The 19045-nt window shown below is 33.0% G+C and overlaps 2 protein-coding genes across 5 annotated transcripts in view; one reads left to right on the top strand and one right to left on the bottom strand.

The window, feature by feature from the left end:
• Window positions 1-8857, top strand: part of LOC139487454 (annexin A4-like) — a 43589-nt gene extending 34732 nt beyond the window's left edge. For 2 of the 4 annotated variants that reach the window (XM_071272249.1, XM_071272246.1), the window contains 3 exons: window positions 1337-1459; window positions 4056-4118; window positions 7041-8857. In XM_071272249.1, coding sequence (XP_071128350.1) covers window positions 1337-1459; window positions 4056-4115 — 183 coding nt within the window. In that variant the 3' untranslated portion in view covers window positions 4116-4118; window positions 7041-8857. The remainder of the gene's footprint in view (window positions 1-1336; window positions 1460-4055; window positions 4119-7040) is intronic. The other 2 variants (XM_071272248.1, XM_071272245.1) reach the window with 1 other exon arrangement.
• A 1424-nt stretch (window positions 8858-10281) lies between these two features.
• LOC139487453 (thioredoxin 1-like) lies at window positions 10282-12471 on the bottom strand. The gene is made up of 4 exons (XM_071272244.1): window positions 12413-12471; window positions 11545-11905; window positions 11076-11214; window positions 10282-10461 (listed from the first exon to the last, which is right to left on the bottom strand). Exons 2-4 carry the CDS (start codon window positions 11898-11900, stop codon window positions 10348-10350), a joined length of 609 nt encoding a protein of 202 aa, XP_071128345.1. The 5' UTR covers window positions 11901-11905; window positions 12413-12471; the 3' UTR covers window positions 10282-10347.
• Window positions 12472-19045: the final 6574 nt, after the last annotated feature.

Below are 19045 nucleotides of genomic sequence, written 5' to 3'. Positions count from 1 at the left end.
TCCTATTGATTGATTGATAATTGGTTGCTTTACGTCCCACACTTATCCTATTGATTGATTGATAATTGGTTGCTTTACGTCCACCACATATCCTATTGATTGATTGATAATTGGTTGCTTTACGTCCCACACATATCCTATTGATTGATTGATAATTGGTTGCTTTACGTCCCACACTTATCCTATTGATTGATTGATAATTGGTTGCTTTACGTCCAGCACATATCCTATTGATGGATTGATAATTGGTTGCTTTACGTCCACCACATATCCTATTGATTGATTGATAATTGGTTGCTTTACGTCCCACACTTATCCTATTGATTGATTGATAATTGGTTGCTTTACGTCCAGCACATATCCTATTGATTGATTGATAATTGGTTGCTTTACGTCCACCACATATCCTATTGATTGATTGATAATTGGTTGCTTTACGTCCACCACATATCCTATTGATTGATTGATAATTGGTTGCTTTACGTCCCACACTTATCCTATTGATTGATTGATAATTGGTTGCTTTACGTCCACCACATATCCTATTGATTGATTGATAATTGGTTGCTTTACGTCCCACACATATCCTATTGATTGATTGATAATTGGTTGCTTTACGTCCCACACTTATCCTATTGATTGATTGATAATTGGTTGCTTTACGTCCCACACATATCCTATTGATTGATTGATAATTGGTTGCTTTACGTCCACCACATATCCTATTGATTGATTGATAATTGGTTGCTTTACGTCCCACACTTATCCTATTGATTGATTGATAATTGGTTGCTTTACGTCCCACACATATCCTATTGATTGATTGATAATTGGTTGCTTTACGTCCACCACATATCCTATTGATTGATTGATAATTGGTTGCTTTACGTCCACCACATATCCTATTGATTGATTGATAATTGGTTGCTTTACGTCCACCACATATCCTATTGATTGATTGATAATTGGTTGCTTTACGTCCACCACACTTATCCTATTGATTGATTGATAATTGGTTGCTTTACGTCCACCACATATCCTATTGATTGATTGATAATTGGTTGCTTTACGTCCAGCACATATCCTATTGATTGATTGATAATTGGTTGCTTTACGTCCAGCACATATCCTATTGATTGATTGATAATTGGTTGCTTTACGTCCAGCACATATCCTATTGATTGATTGATAATTGGTTGCTTTACGTCCAGCACATATCCTATTGATTGATTGATAATTGGTTGCTTTACGTCCAGCACATATCCTTTGTATGTATTATACTCTATCTGTACAATGTATTACAACGAATATTATTAATATGTTTAATTTGTTTCAGGGACTGGGAACAGACGATCGAACATTGATTCGTATTGTTGTTACAAGAGCTGAAGTCGACATGGTACAAATCAAACAAGAGTTCCAAAGACTCTATGGCAAATCGTTAGATACATTCATTAGGGTGAGTTATAGTTCATGCAATGATTTAATAGAGGGGGCAGGACCTTTTTGGGGAAGTCTGGATCAGATGTTTTTAAGCTCGGGATTTTGGGATTGATCCTTTCGGGATCCAGGAATTCTTATTTCAAATTCAGGATGTCGGGATTTTAATTTCTTTAAATTGGGGACCTCTGGATTTCATGTTTTTAAGCCTGGGAATTTGGGATCCTTGTGGAGTTCACTTGCCTAAATGACCACATGTTAACTATGGTTATCACTTGGCGTCTAATGTCATCATCATCTATCTGTCCTCGTTGATAATTGTTATCTCCCCTTTTTATTGGAAAAAATTATTTTGGCCATAAATGTGTTTGTAACTTCTCAATTCACCCTTGGGCTATATATTTTATACATTTCCTTTCAATTCAGAAATTATTCCCAGTTATATTTTTAATATTTTTAGCTCACCTGACCTGAAAGGTCAAGTGAGCTTTTCTCATCACTTGGCGTCCGTCGTCCGTCGTCCGTCGTCTGTCGTCCGTCGTCCGTAAACTTTTACAAAAATCTTCTCCTCTGAAACTATTGGGCCAAATTCTACCAAACTTGGTTACAGTCATCCTTGGGGTATCTAGTTTAAAAAATGTGTGGCGTGACCCGTCAAACCAACCAAGATGGCCGCCATGGCTAAAAATAGAACATAGGGGTAAAATGCAGTTTTTGGCTTATAACTCAAAAACCAAAGCATTTAGAGCAAATCTGACAGGGGTAAAATTGTTTATCAGGTCAAGATCTATCTGCCCTGAAATTTTCAGATGAATCTGACAACCGGTTGTTGGGTTGCTGCCCCTAAATTGGTAATTTTAGGGCAATTTTGCTGTTTTTGGTTATTATCTTGAATATTATTATAGATAGAGATAAACTGTAAACAGCAATAATGTTCAGCAAAGTAAGATCTACAAATAAGTCAACATATTTAAAATGGTCAGTTGACCACTTTAGGAGTTATTGGCCTTTATAGTCAATTTTTAACCATTTTTCGTAAATCTTAGTTATCTTTTACAAAAATCTTCTCCTCTGAAACTACCATGCCAAACTAAACCAAACTTGGCCACAATCATCATTGGGATATCTAGTTTAAAAAATGTGTGGCGTGACCCGGCCAACCAACCAAGATGGCCGCCATGGCTAAAAATAGAACATAGGGGTCAAATGCAGTTTTTGGCTTATAACTCAAAAACCAAAGCATTTAGAGCAAATCTGACATGGGGTAAAATTGTTTATCAGGTCAAGATCTATCTGCCCTGAAATTGTCAGATGAATCGGACAACCCATTGTCGGGTTGCTGCCCCTGAATTGGTAATTTTAGGAAAATTTTGCTGTTTTTGGTTATTATCTTGAATATTATTATAGATAGAGATAAACTGTAAACAGCAATAATGTTCAGCAAGGTAAGACCTACAAATAAGTCACCATGACCAAAATTGTCAGTTGACCCCTTAAGGAGTTATTGCCCTTTATAGTAAATTTTTAACAACTTTTCGTCATTTTTTGTAACTTTTCTAAAAATCTTTGTCTCCAAAACTACTTTGCCAAATTTAACCAAACATGGCCACAATTATCATTGTGGTTTATAGTTTAAAAAATGTGTCCGATGACCCAGCCTACTAAACAAAATGGCCGACATGGCTAAAATTAGAACATAGTGGTAAAATGCAGTTTTTGCTTTATATCTTTGAAACTAAGACATTTAGGGCAAATCTTTCAACATTTAAATGTCTATCAGAATAAGATATATCCCCTCACAAATTTTGAGTTGAATCAGACAACCGGTTGTTGGGTTGCTGCCCTAAAATTTGTGATTTTAAGGATATTTTGCAGTTTTTGGTTATTATCTTGAATACTATTATAGATAGAGATAAACTGTAAACAGCAATAATGTTCAGCAAAGTAAGATCTACAAATAAGTCAGCATGATCAAAATTGTTAGAGGACCCCTTAAGGAGTTATTGCCCTCTATAGTCAATATTGAACAACTTTTCGTCATTTTTGTAACTTGTATAAAAATCTTTTCTAAAACGACTTGTCCAAATTTAACCAAACTTCGCTACAATCATAATACATTGTACTAGGGTATCTATTTTAAAAAAAAGTGTCTAATGACCCCGCCTACCAACGAAGATGGCCGACATCAGTAAACACATTAACAGGTGAGCGACACAGGCTCTTGAGAGCCTCTAGTTATATGTTCCTTTACTTGAGGTTCTCAATCCAACTGCTAAAGTTACCTCCCTTTATTCCAGAGCAATATTTACAGATAATAGCATCAATGATGTCATATGCAAAATAGAGATAAACAGTTATCAATGGTCTTTCAATCTTGAGGATGTTTCTCAGCCAAATCTCATTGCAGGGCTGTTACTCTTTCGATGAGATTTAGCTGAGAAACACCATCTTGTTTAAAAAGCCATTGATATTGTATAAATATTATAGAATTGTTCTGTAATAAGTTTTCACTGTAGTCATTGACATCTAGACTGCTGATGATTGTCATCTCCAATTTGGTCTATACATGACCATCTTTACTGGACTGTACATAACTATATCTCCCTTTATTTCAGGACGATACATCGGGAGATTATAAAATTATTCTATGTTCCCTGATAGGAGCATCTAAATAGGGAGTAAATGATTTTACTTATAGATTAGTTGTTTTTGTTCTTTAAATCCCCACAATTCAAAAAGTGAATAAAATAAGAACTTGTGTTTATGAAGCTTATGAGTATATCTGTTTGCTTTAAGTGCCATGTTACTGCCTGCAATCAAATGCTTTACATATCAATGTGTTTACAATATTGTTGGTGTCAATCTGATTAAATAATCCTAATCTGTGTCCATGCTTCAATAACAAGAATCTGACAACCCTCCATCCCACTTTCTGTATAAAAGTTATTTTTAGATCCCCTGGTCTTGTCGTAATGATAAACAACTTTCAAAATTTGAAATCTGAAATTCATTAGCTTCTGTATTTTTTTCCAAAACAGAGAGTAGAATAGATTCTTGTAATCAAAGTATGGACACTAGACCTATATTCAATCATATTGCCTTATATTTGGATCATTGCATTTCAAAATTGTATTTATTTGGAAATTTAGCATTTCAAAAATAGATTATTTGAATCATTGCATTTCTGAATTTCAGTAGTGTTAATTTTTTAATCATGGCATTTGCAAAAAAGTAACTATTCAGATATCTGCATTACAAAATAGTTTATTTGAATCATTGCATTTCATTATTTTAATTATTTGGATCATTTCATTTCAATCTTATTTATATTTGAATCATGGCATTTGAAAAATTGTTTACATTTGGCTAATTGCATTTTATTTTATTTACTTATTTATATTTGGAGTATTGCTTTCCAGTCTTGTCACTTTTATTTGAGTGGTTGCATTATAATATTGTTCATATTTTGTTCACAATATTTGGATTACTGTTCTACAACATTTAGATAACAGAACAACTGGATTATTTCACGAGCCTATTATTATGTTGCACTATAACTCTGCTATGGATTCGTTACATTTTGTTGGTAATTTCACTTCCTGTTAAAAGTATTTGGTTGGTATTTTTTATACAACCGCATGGTTCGTATACTGCTTTAATGTCTTCTTTGTTGTCCCAAGACACTTTTGGTTTCCAGACAATAACTTTAGTTTAAGTGATTGAATCTCTATCAAATTTTACAAGAAGATCCAATACCACAAATGGAGCTTAGGTTGGGATTAATTTTGGGGGTTATGGTACCAACAATTTAGGAATTAGGGGTCAAAAAGAAGCATTTTTGTAGTTTCCAGACAATAACTTGTGTGTAATTGTATGGATCTCTCTAAAATTGTACTGCAAGGCTTCATACTACAAAGGGAAGGCTGAGATTGAGTTTTAGGGTTATTGCTCCAAAAGGGGGGGGGGGCAATTTTTAAAAGGGTTCATAATTTTTTTTCTTCAAAATTTTTCAAATTTCAAATTTTTTGAAAAGAATATAGAATTATGCTTAAGTACCTACAATGTACAGGGAAAACATTATTTCTGCTATATCCTGCATAATGACAATCAGGAAGACGCTTAATGAACCATCTATCTAGTAAATGACGTTATAAAGGCGAGCATAATTGACGAAGGACCCTACTCAAAAGTTGTCTATTAGATGCCCATAAATAGTGACAATCCAAAGCAGAGTAGATTTCCTTTATTATCATTATGAAGTTACTCTATATATATATTAATAACTTATATTTATAAATACATATACCTTTTACTTTCTATCACAACTATTCGATTTATAATATAGTATTGAAAAAAAAGTATTTTACTGGATTAACTATTATCAGGTACATACAGGATTCAAATTTTGAAGCCAAATATTCATAGATAATATTAAGGAACCACTCAACTTTACCAAAATATATCAAAATTTAACTGTGGAACATGAACTTTACCTGAGAGTTAAATCTTTCCGTCTTGGTGAAATAATCCAACACAGTATTATACTTTTAGAATTGTGGGGATGTGCATTAGTTTATGTTACTAACAAAGTTATCCCAAAAAATCTTATATTGGAACCTGTCTCATGTTTTAAGTTTGTTGTTGAAATTTAATTGTTCATTTATCATACATTTTATTTGTGTTACAAAGTTTTTCATTGATAGTCAATTGATTGTCAGATAAATATTTTGTCTATTTCCTGCAATTTATGTGACTATTAGGTATCAGATGAGACCAGTTCCATAAGATATTTAAAGATTTGCAGGCATCCATTGATAATTAAATGGTTTTAAATTTAGATTATGTGCTGGCAATGTGCTAGTGGGGGCAGTAAACAGATATTTGAGACCATCAAATGAAAGATTGATGCCCACAAATCTTCAAATACAATACTGTTATCTCCATTCCATTATGTTACAATGCAACTACAAGAAAACACTGCTAACTCAGACATTCTAAAACCATGATTTCTGAACTGGGTGCTTGTTGTTCGGTGTGAGCTAAGGCTCCGTGTTGAAGGCCGTACTTTAACCTATAATGGTTTACTTTTTAAATTGTTATTTGTATGGAGAGTTGTCTCATTGGCACTCACACCACATCTTCCTATATCCATATACCATATTATTTATGCCTTTTTCAATATAGACAATGTTGCATTAAAATTGAAATTTAAAATGTTCTTGTTTCTGAGTTCTTAATAACAGTGTTTTAACATATGAATAAGAGAAGTTTTCTTGAGTAAATTTATATAAGACAATAATCTTACAACACAAATTCATCCTAGACTATACTGAAACATCATAAAACCTGTAAGAGTGTGATAAATATGTTGAACCAATTTGAGATAAAGATCATATCACATGGTTGGATTTCTTAGAAACAAATTATTCTTATATCTAAACGTCTACTACCCAATTATAATTGAAGCCATTTTATATATTTATTTTTTTAATAAACTGTAGGAATTATTTTCCTCAATCATTGTCATTGTCATAGATGATATAATGGAGTTGATTAGTTTGTTGATGTCACATGATAATCACATGATATTTGTTTTACAGGAGGACACATCAGGTGACTATAAGAAGGTACTGATGGCTCTGGTAGCTCAGGGAGGATACTAATCAGTGGACCGTGACATTTCTATTTATAGACCTTCATTCTACAGCAACATTTGTCATTTAAAAGTTTTGGCAGCATTTCTTTACTGTTGATTTTTGTGGGGGAAAACACATGTATAAATATAAGCTGTCAAAACACTTTTCAATTTTATATGTATTAGCTTCTGTAGTTTTGTCAACTTGTATTATTCTTAGAAATTGGATGGTTTTGCTTTAATACATTTTTATGAATTGTAAAATAAAGGCAGGAGGGGACTGGTTTTTTTTTTGTATCTTTATCAAAAATCCACAAGAACCTTTTAATGCAAATTTGCATAATATAACTGCATGGTTTTCTTGTATCAAGATTGTTCCTGTAGACTCATCATTCTTTATAAGCTGACTAATGTAAGAGTCGTCTCCGTTGCTGTAATCTCATCATCCTTTATAAGCTAATTGTACTGTAAGAGTAGTCTCCCTTGGAACAGTACTAGTCAGTGTGTTTCTATGTGGTAAACAAATTAAATTCCATACTTTAAAAAGTTGATAAGTTTAAAAACAAATGCATAATGTTTGTTGAGTTAAATGATGGAGTATATTTAGTGCTTGGTGTATGTGTTGACAGAATAGTTCTAAATGGTGTACAGTGTTGCAATGTTTTAAGTGTTGGACCTTTGATTCAAAATTTTGTCTTTCAAATTTTTACATGAATGAGAAAAGAGCTAACAATTGTTTTGAACTTTGTTGTTCATTGAATACAACTTTAATTAACTGAATCAATGTTTTAGATTGAAGGCATTTAAAGTTTGAAAAGTTTTAAAATGGATTTAATTGTTCAATTATTATTTTGTCAGTTTAATTAAAGGTAAAGTGTCTTGAAATTTTGTTTCCTATGACAAGTTGCACCTTTTAATTTGGATGTCTGGATGTCAGCTTCCCCACGAAATAACAGAATCTATTGGAGTGAAAATAAGATGGCAAACTATTGCAATAATAGCGTTTAAGATGAGTTTTATTCATGTTATAAAAGTTTTTTGTAACATTGTGTGTTAATTGTGCTTAATTTATGTGTATTATCAGTCAGATATGTTATAGTGCTTCAACTAACACTTACATAATACAAACATTATCTTTAACTTTACATTCTTTTGTTATTTACATTGAATTTTTTCTTTATTTTAAAAATGCTAATTAACTTCAAACTAGTATAACTTTAATAGAACTAATCTAATATTATAAATCTAATATTTTTTAATTCTCCCACCATTTATATTTAACCTTAACCACAGCAGATAGAGCATAATAATTCCTGATAAATAATAATTATTAAAAGAAGGAGAGTAATCATTGATATTACAAAAATATAAACCAAATAATATAATGTTTCCAGTATTTCTCATATAAAAAAAATCTATAGATCTGTTACAAAATTCCTCTTATCCCCTTTTCCTATTAAACATTTTCAACTTTATAAATTTATTACCTCCCTTATATTTCTTAATTTATTATCTCCCTTATATTCCAATATTGTTTGACTGTTGTTCACTGGAGGTGTTGTAATAGATTAGAATCATTTAAATTGTGTTTATTTGAAGGAACAATTATCTCCCTTGATTAAACTATAGATTAGTTAGTTGTTGTCATTAAATGAAATGCCCCCTAATTTAAGTATTTGTGTTCATTAGAAGTCATGGTTTCCTTTATATAGATGTATTTGTTACTGCTATATTATTTAAATACTTCAAATTTTATATTAAATAAACATTTCTAAAGTTGAATTTTATTTTATTTGTACTATTTGGTACTGTGACCCTTGTAGGTGGAAATGTTTTGAAGAAAAGTATTTAGAAATTTGTCTTGATTTTCCATTCTTCTCTCCATCCATTTTGGATGACGGCTTATGTCTGAAATGTGGGCTTCTTGACCAAATTGAGCAAGTTGTTAGAAGGTACTGAATATAAAAGAGAAGATATGATATGATTACTAATACAGCAACTATCCAACAAAGACCAAATGACCTTGCTATAAGTAACTATGTGTCAAAGGCCCTCAACAATGAGTAAATCCAAAGTTTTATGGTAGGCCCAGCATGACAATGTAATACAATGGAAAAAAGAAATTCAAAGGCCTGATTAACATTCAAACAATAAACAAATATGATATACAGCAACCAATAACAACCACTAAACTACAGACTCGTGACTTTTGAGACTGAGTTGGTACAGGCACCAGAGGCCGATTTAGGGGGGGGCCCAGGCCTCTTTTTGGGAAAAAATTTGGTTGCTTATATAGGGAATCACTGAAGCGTGACTGGAGCGGGCCCCCTCTTAGGTCAGTCAGTGGGCCCCCACTTATGAAAATTTCTGGATCCACCACTGGGCACTTACAGAATGTGGCAGGATAATACATGATGGAGAATTCATTCAGGATTTGATTTGCGTCTTTTGCCATTATTGGGTACAAAGGTTTCTTATTGATTTGTCTTGGTCGTTGCATTCTTTGCATATGCAAGGTCTTATAACTACTTGAGGTAAAGAGAACATGTTTTTGGTTTGATCCTTTATTGGCTGTTGATATTATACTCTTGTTAGTTATAGTGAAAATAATATTACATTATCAGTTGAATTTGTATTATTTTGAATTTTATTAACCATCTACAACATCTTGATATATGCTTTTAAAAACAATCCCAATATAAAATAAGAAGATGTGGCATGATTGTCAATGAGACAACTCTCCGCAAGAGACTATATGAATTTAATGTCTACAGGACACAGTAAGGACTCAACAATGAGCAAAACCCATATAGCACAGAAAGCTATAAAAGACCCGAAAAATGAGAAATTTTAAAAAATTCAAACGAGAAAACTGAGGGCCTGATTTATGAACAAAGCAATAAAAGAAAAACATTTAAAAAATGCATAAGATTAATTATTGAAAGGTGAACTTAAAATGTGACGTCAACTTGAAACAATTGATAACAAGAATGTGTCAACAGTACATGAATGCCTCACCCACACTATTATTTTATATGTTTAGTGGACCGTGAAGTTGGGGTCAAAACTTCAACTTCTTTCAAAACTACCTTGTCTGACCAAAAAAAAAACTTTAACCTGAAGCGGGAAAGACAGACGAACAGATGCACAGACTGAAAAATGTAATGCTCATAGATGGGGCATAAACTCTTTCATGAATTGTCTACTTTTAAAAATAACAAGTTTATTTAACACAAAACTTTATATTGGAATTAGAGATTTAAAGTGCTTTTTCATATCACTAAATTGTCTACAAATTTTTTGATTTGTTCCTCACTTTTAAGTCCTCGAATCTTACTAAAAACTTGTCCATTCTTCATTCCAATCAGGGTTGGCATAATCTTGACCTGAAAAACAAAATAAGATTTATAACAAAATGTTTTTGCTGATTTTTATACTTATGATTTTAATGCCTTATTTTTTTGTTTTGGTGTAAAACTTGCACATCAACTTATTGAGTTCTCTTATCTGCAAGTCTATCTAGGGGATATTTCACACAAATTTATTTTATTTACTTTCTTGAATTTTAGCAAGAGCAGAATTCTTATATTGATTTGGGAGTGTTTTACTTTATTTTGATCCTACCATAAAGAAGTCATATATACCCCAGATGGACCCTGTACAAATGTCTTTGTCAAACTTGGACGGAGCCAAAGAAACAGAAGCCATATATACCCTAGATTTACCCTGTACATATGTCTTAGTCAAACCTGGACAGAGCCAAAGACAAAGAAGTCATACATTCCCCTGATTTTCCCTGTACATGTGTCTTAGCCAAACTTGGACGGAGCCAAAGACAAAGAAGTCATACATACCCCTGATTTACCCTGTAAATGTGTCTGAGTCAAACCTGGACGGAGCCAAAGACAAAAAAGTTATACATACTAGTACCCAAGATTTACCTTGTACATTTGTCTTAGTCAAACTTGGACGGAGCCAAAGACAAAGAAGTCATACATACCCCTGATTTTCCCTGTACATATGTCTTAGCCAAAGTTCTGTGGCTGTCTACATCAACTTTAAAATAATTTATGACTGTTCCATAGGAAACTATAATGTCTTCAAGTATGGGTGCCATTACTGCACATGGAACACAAGTTCTAAAAATAAAAAACATAAATATGTTAAATTTATTAAAATAAGACATGCAGGTATAACAATTGTATCAATTACTTTTAGTAATATTTTCCTTAGTGTTCAGTATTTCTTCTGTTTAGATTCAAAATTAAATATTTTCTTTTTTGTATTTTGTCAGATTTGTTGAAATACTATAGAAACAGTTCTATCAGATTTTTCTCACAAATCAAATGCATAGATTCCTGTAAGTTATATATTCTTGGAACGTTATTATCTCATCAAGACTTACATGTATTATCTTTTTTGTAGCTCAATCTTATATTCATTGTATTTTTCCTGACAAAATATCTCACCTTGTATAGAAGTAGACTACAACTGGAATTGGACTCTCCAAAACTTTCTTTTCAAAATCACTCTCACTTTGTATTATAAATTGCTCAAAATTTGGTTCTGTGGATAAACATTCTAGAGATTGTCTTACAGTTGATGGTAGATTTATTGAAAGTAACTTTTGCTTCTGTACCAGTTTATGTGTAAGAAAATGACAGCTACATAACTTCTGTGAGATTGTTTTTGTTGAGAACTTTGACAAACTAGTGTCTGCTGTATTACGGGGTAGTTTCTGTCTTGATCCAATAACCATTCTCAAATATGGTGTAAAGAGATGTCCATATTGTAAGTAAATACGTGTAGAAATCTGAATGGTCATTTATGCTGGAAGATAAAGAACAACTATTCATATTGGTTTAATGGTATTGTACAAAATGTAAAAGTTTACAAATAGAGCATTCATCTTTGTGATTTTTAAAATGGATAAAAAATGACATTTAGTTATGAAAACAATCTTCTTTGATCCAGGTTTGATATATTAATAATCCTGATGCATTCTCCACAACAATACTCCAAAATACAATAATGGCAAATGTTTCTAAGTTATCAGATACCCAAGTTATCTGACAGTTTTGATGTAGATGGACATTATATATATTACGTTTCTTTTAAACAAGATATCTCAATGATGATTGTGGCCAAGATTCATAGGCCCAGTAATTTTAGATGAGAAGATTTTCGTAAAAGTTAACGGACGACGGACTGTGATACCAAGTAATAACAAAAGCTCACTTGGGCTTTTGTGTCTGGTGAGATAATTTTTTTTTCTATCAAATTGATACATAACTCAGTTTAAGGTTATATCAGAGACGTTTATATATAAATACTTACACAGTAGAAAAAAACAAGGTATTATTTTTACATTAAGGTTAATATCTAGAACAAATATTCTAACCAATAAAAGGATATTGGAAAACTTGTGTCGGCGTTCCGTATTTTAACAGTGTTGATGCAAGACCAGACAAAAGATATTTGGTTCGGCATTATAAAATGTATCTGAGACAATATCTATCTACACAATCTACACTAGGCTTCCTTAGACGCAATCTAAGATTCTGCCCAAAAGACTGCAAGAAAACAGCATACATTTCATTAGTGAGATCTACGATGGATTATGGGGCACCAAACAACATCAACCAATTAGAAAGAAACCAAAGAAGAGCAGCCCGATTCATCACAGGGGACTATAGCTATAAATCTAGAGAAGAAGGATCGGTCACCAAAATGCTAACAGTGCTGAAACTTAAAAAAATACAGTCCAGAAGAACAAGCCAAAGACTGGTATTTCAGTCTGTAGAAAGTGGTTGAGGGTTTAGTCCCAGCTATCAAACAAATTTTTGGTAAAAAGCAAACCAAAAGGACAACCAAACCGACACGCATTGTAGTCTTTGAGAGCACAAACATAGTTAAGAACTCAGTAAAAACCAACTCAAAGGCAATTGAAACTGTAAAACTGACAGTTGGAAGGCAAACGCCTGAATCTGACAGATAGAGGTCAATTTGTCGACAAAAAAAGAACCCGTATGTAAAATGTTTAGAAGTCATAGAAGTCATGGTCACAGAAAATATATACCACCTGCTGTACACACCGTGACAATTGATAGTCTATTATCGTCTGTTCAAAAACCTTTAGGAATTCATCATATTAGAACTAAATTATACTCCATTCCATTGTCAAAACTTTCTTTACTATTTCAAGATGCCAAAAATACTTCCGTTACTGATTCTCGTTCTGTTTTGTATAGATTAGTTGCAATTATCATGGACATTGCTAACCATAGACTATTCAAACCCGTATTGACTACATCCAATAGTGAGGAAAAACGTTACTTTTTTAAGGTAGAATTCGCCAATAAAGGTTTAGATGCTGTAAATATTGGCAATATTTTCCATCAAAAATCTGTACAAAAAACTATACCTGATTACTTCAAAAATAAAGCTACACCTGTTATTTCTTATACTTACACCAAGTCTATTGCATCAAAGATTTTCAACCACAAGAGAGTTTTAGAGGCTTTTAACCTCAAAGATACAAAATCCAAGCCTCCGGATTGCTCATGTACATCTTCTCAATACAATTATAGTCCAGCTGGTCATATTATTACTGGTGACCTTGGTATTGTTACCAATGAACAACTAAGAGAGTTGCTAGCCAAGGGACCAAAGTATAGAATCCCCCAGCCCATCAACTGGAAAAAGAATTTCAAGTTACTGATGGATGCAGTTGAGGACTATGCAAGAAAATGGGTAAAGCGCGAACCAGACGAACCCGAACTGGACACTTTGTCTGAATGGATCAAAGCTATTCGATCATGCATTCAGAGGCGCATACAAAAACTACGATGTAATATGAGTACTAGAGTTGCTAACCCTTTCAAGAATCCGGAGGTTGTGGATGCTTTATCCTCTTTGCATGACAAATATGTCGTTGTTCCGGCAGATAAAGCCTCCAATAATATCGTCTTCATATGTAAAAAACATTATTTGCAATGTCTCACTACAGAGCTTGGAATTGATAAAACTACTGGTAATCCTACATATTCTTTAACATCATTTACCAAGGATGAAATTTTACAAAATCATAAATCTGTCCTTCTTTCTTTTGGTATCAGCATCAAAGAAAACGAACAAACTTGCCCTCATTATACTGGATACCTAAATTACACAAAACTCCATATAAAGAACGATACATAGCTGGGTCTTCAAAATGTTCGACTAAACACCTTTCTAAAGTATTGACTACTATTCTTTCTACAGTTAAAGATGGGCTGCAAAAATATTGTGAGGAAATATATTCTACCAGTGGTGTTAACCAGATGTGGATTCTCAAAAATTCGAAAGATCTACTGCTTAACCTTCGATCACAATCTTTGCAATTTTGCAGCAACATAAAAACTTTTGATTTTTCTACGCTATATACTACTATTCCCCATGCTCAGTTGAAAGATCGACTTCACCATCTCATAAAACAGAGCTTTTTCTATAAAAATGGGAATCGTAGATACAAATTTCTTGTTTTGGGATACAATAATTCATATTTTGTAAAGAATCACACTGAATCTTCCAGAAAATATACTGAAGATGATATTATTAAAATGCTGGACTTTTTGATCGACAATATATTTGTTGAGTTTGGAGGATTTATATTTCAACAGACAGTCGGTATTCCAATGGGTACTAATTGTGCACCCCTGCTGGCTGATTTGTTTTTGTATTCGTATGAAGCAGAATTTATTCAGAACCTTCTAAAAGACAAAAAGAAAAAGCACCTTGCGAAATTCTTTAATTTTACTTTCCGATATATTGATGATGTTTTATCATTGAACAACCCATACTTCAGCCAATACTTACATCTCATATATCCTAGTGAACTTGAAATTAAGGATACTACTGATACTAGAAGGACTGCTTCATACCTTGATCTTTTCCTCAATATTGACGTAGATGGACGACTTCACACGAAAATCTATGATAAACGGGACGATTTCAACTTCCCAATTATCAATTTCCCATTTCTTAGCAGTAACATACCCTCTGCCCCTTCGTATGGTGTTTACATATCACAATTGATACGTTATTCACGTGCTTGTTCACACTATACGGACTTCATATACAGGAGTGTGCTCCTTACGCAGAAACTGCTCCAACAAAGTTATGAGGAGGACAGATTAAAATTGACACTCCGTAAATTTTATGGACACCATCACGAATTGGTGGATCCATATGATGTCTCTTTAACCAAACTAGCTAAGGACATTTTTACCACATGGTAGATTGTGGTTTGTCATTATGTCGTCTAATCTTTTAATTACCAAACGTGACTTATTCCCGATTGTGACTGTTTTGCTGAATGTGAATTCGTATTACTATAAGACGTGTTTCTGTACGTCTTGTTTATCCCAAATTCATGTATTTAGTTTACATGTTTAATGTTATATTTGTAATTCTCATTTTGTCAAAATGTGTTGACGTCTTTTTATTATATTTAGGTGTTACGGATGGAAAAATTAATCACCGCCTTTATTTATTATATTTAATTTCGTACGATTAATTACGTTTGAAGTTGGATTCATAACAAACTGGACATATATATAATACAGTTAATTGCTATTAATAAGTATTGCAATATGCATTTTGTTTTAATAAATTATCAGTATTTAGTTCTAATATAATCTTAAAGCAATCCTAATTCTATCTCACTTTTGAATTATAGTTTTTCATGTGTGACGTCATGCTGTTTCTAAATTTCATAAATTCAAATGTGGCATAACGTTTGCCTTTTCACCATCGTATGTGACGTCATTTTTTTAATTGCGTTGACGCCTGGATTGATTCGGGTGTGTCTATGCTGTATTGAACTTGGCATCATGTATTCGGGTTTAGTTTTCTGTAATAAGTTAATACTTCAGTTTCATTATGAATATATCTTTCACATTCATTTGTTAAAATTTACTGTTTGCAATAGCATGAATCGTTCTATATAAAAGTGTTCTTGTCCCGGGCATAAAAACAATGCCGTATTTGGCAAAACCTTTTCAACTTTTGATCTTCAGTCCTGTACAACTTTGTACTTTTTTCACTTTCGATCTTTTATATCTGGGCGTTATGTATTCGGGTTTAGTTTTCTGTAATTAGTTAATACTTCAGTTTCATTATCATGATTATGTATATCTCTTTCATATTCATTTGATAAAATTTACTGTTTGCAATAGCATGAATTGTTCTATATAATAAGAATGTTCTTATCCCGGGCATACAAACAATGCCGTATTTGGCAAAACCTTTTCAACTTTTGATCTTCAGTGCTGTACAACTTTGTACTTTTTTCACTTTCGATCTTTTATATCTGGGCGTCACTATTGAGTCTTGTGTGGACAAGACGCGTTTTAGGCGTATTGAATTTTAAACCTGATGCTTTTTGTTATCTATTAATCATGCTTTTCTTTGTCTAATATGGTCTCCTTTTTATTTGTATTGTAGTCCTGTAATATTATGTTGTCATTTCAATGTTATATTTAACTTTGCCATTAAAGTGCGAGGTTTGGCATGCCATAAAACCAGGTTCAACCCACCACTTTTATTCCTTTAAAAGTGTCCTGTACCAAGTCAGGAAGATGGCCATTGTTATAATATTGTTCGTTTCTGTGTGTGTTGCATTTGAACGTTGAGTCGTTTGTGTTTTCTCTTATTTTTTAGATAAGACGTGGCACGGTACTTATCTATCCCTAATTCTTGTATTTTGTTTTGATGTTATATTTGTTATTCTCGTGGTGTTTTGTCTGTTGCTTGGTCCGTTTCTGTGTGTGTTGCGTTTCGGTGTTGTGTCGTTGTTCTCCTCTTATATTTAATGCGTTTCCCTCGGTTTTAGTTTGTTACCCCGATTTTGTTTTTTGTCCATGGATTTATGAGTTTTGAACAGCGGTATACTACTGTTGCCTTTATTTACGCCCACAAACAGCGCCACCTATAATTTTTTCTACGGCATCTTTGAGAACGATGTCCCATTCTGTAGTAAATTAAAACATTAAATTAATTAAACATAGAAAAGTAAGTGTAAAACACAAATTGAAAGATATATTAGCAGATGACTGTTTATGCATGATACGCTGGCAATGTGGGCAATGTCCTTTAATCCAAGACTGAAAATTAGTTTGTTTCCTACGTCAAGATGGCGGATTTCAATGTTTACATTTTTTCACCTATTTATAATCTGACACAAATTCGTATCCAATCATTTATTAGGAATTTTATTATTGATCTTTGAAGATCATCCAATCACATTTGTCGTTGGAAAGTGGCTACACGTTACCAGCCGTCGTTACAAAGTAGCCATGTGTTTTGTGGGGATACCTTGGGAATGTTGTGTCTTCAAAAGTTACGGTAAAAATCAATGTTATCTTCCTTATATTTCCATGCATACACAATTTATAACAGCAAATCCATTCTTAACAGACCCCATAAGGTAAACGGACATATTTAACTGTCTGCTTGAGCAAAAATTCGTGTAAATAAGCCTGATGGGTCGTTTTGAATTCAAGCACAGCAGACAAACACGTGGTAGATTGTTTATGTTTGACAGTTTGTTTACCTGAATTGCACGTTGATGTTACTATATACTTACCAATAACCTTTATCGTGTTATACTTTCAAGAGTTATATAATACATCTTACCCAGGGAATACGTCTAGGTAGGTGCAGGGACTTCCTTTACTTGGTCCTTAACTGTTGAGGGCCGGTGTTATGATGCATTACAGCATTTTTTGCATTTGATATATTTCATGTACATGTACATTATGTACACAAAGAACAATAAAGTAAATGAACGTACATGGGTTTAATTCCCACCCTAGGTATACATTTTGACTCTCATAACAGGTTGGAACAAATAGAGCCCATGCAGTGGCGGATCCAGAACTTTGCCTAAAGGGGGGGGGGGCGCTGACTGACCTAAGGGGGGGGGGGGGGGGGGGGGCCCGCTCCATCAATGCGTCAGTGATTCCCTATATAATCAACCAAATTTTTCCCATGAAAGGGGGGGCAGGCCCCCCCTGGATCCGCCTATGAGAGCAGATAGCAATTGACAATAATGTAATGCTAAAATGATTATTGATAGGGTTAAATCATCAACATCATTTTTTCTAGTATACAGCAGCTCCTCTAAGGATTGGTAAGGGCATACTTTACTAAAAGTCCAGTGGCTAAGTCCTGTCTTTTTTGCCTCTGATATTTACTTATTTATATTATAATTTCTAATATTCTCTTGTGCATGTAGTAAGGCAAAAGCTATTAATTGTTACTCTTACATGTATTTTCCTCATTTGCCTTAAAACAATGGAATGTATTGATTGTTGATGTATGTAAAGTGACTTGTAATTTAACTGTCACTGCTAACAGAGACTTGGACTCTGGTGATAAGTTTCCAGAATGTTATCTCATTGTCAACTATACCATAAATGTCAGTTTCCCCTTTATAAGTTTTATGAAAAGAATTTAATGATAATATAATAATAAGTTGTAAAAAAATTGAAAAGTTAAGCACAAGTGGTTGCAGGACTTTTGAATTCAAATATAAGAAAGAAGAAAAAATATAAAGCAAAACTTGAAATATTACATATAATAGGATTTATGATAACTGCAGGATATCAGATTGCAATACAGCTTTTGTTCAGTTATCTTTGTGTTGATTATTATGTTTTAAATCCCTTTCTGGTTCTTTGGATGTTCAGATTTTTTTCTCTTGATTAAGGTCAGCAACAGAACTTGTACAACTTATGTAGTTTCTTATCTCAGGGTGAATCCAGAAAATTTTAAACATAAGTGGTGGTATTCTCAACCAAGGATAAAAAGGATGGTTCCAATTATATGCATGATCCCATTCAAATGCATTAATCTTCCATAAAAAGAGGAGGTTCCAATCACCAGACTCCCTGAGATCTGCAATTGTATCTTAAAGCAGCTATAATA

This window comes from Mytilus edulis, chromosome 9 (genome assembly GCF_963676685.1).
Source record: "Mytilus edulis chromosome 9, xbMytEdul2.2, whole genome shotgun sequence".
Taxonomy (NCBI): domain Eukaryota; kingdom Metazoa; phylum Mollusca; class Bivalvia; order Mytilida; family Mytilidae; genus Mytilus; species Mytilus edulis.
This window is presented reverse-complemented; position numbering and strand designations above follow the sequence as displayed.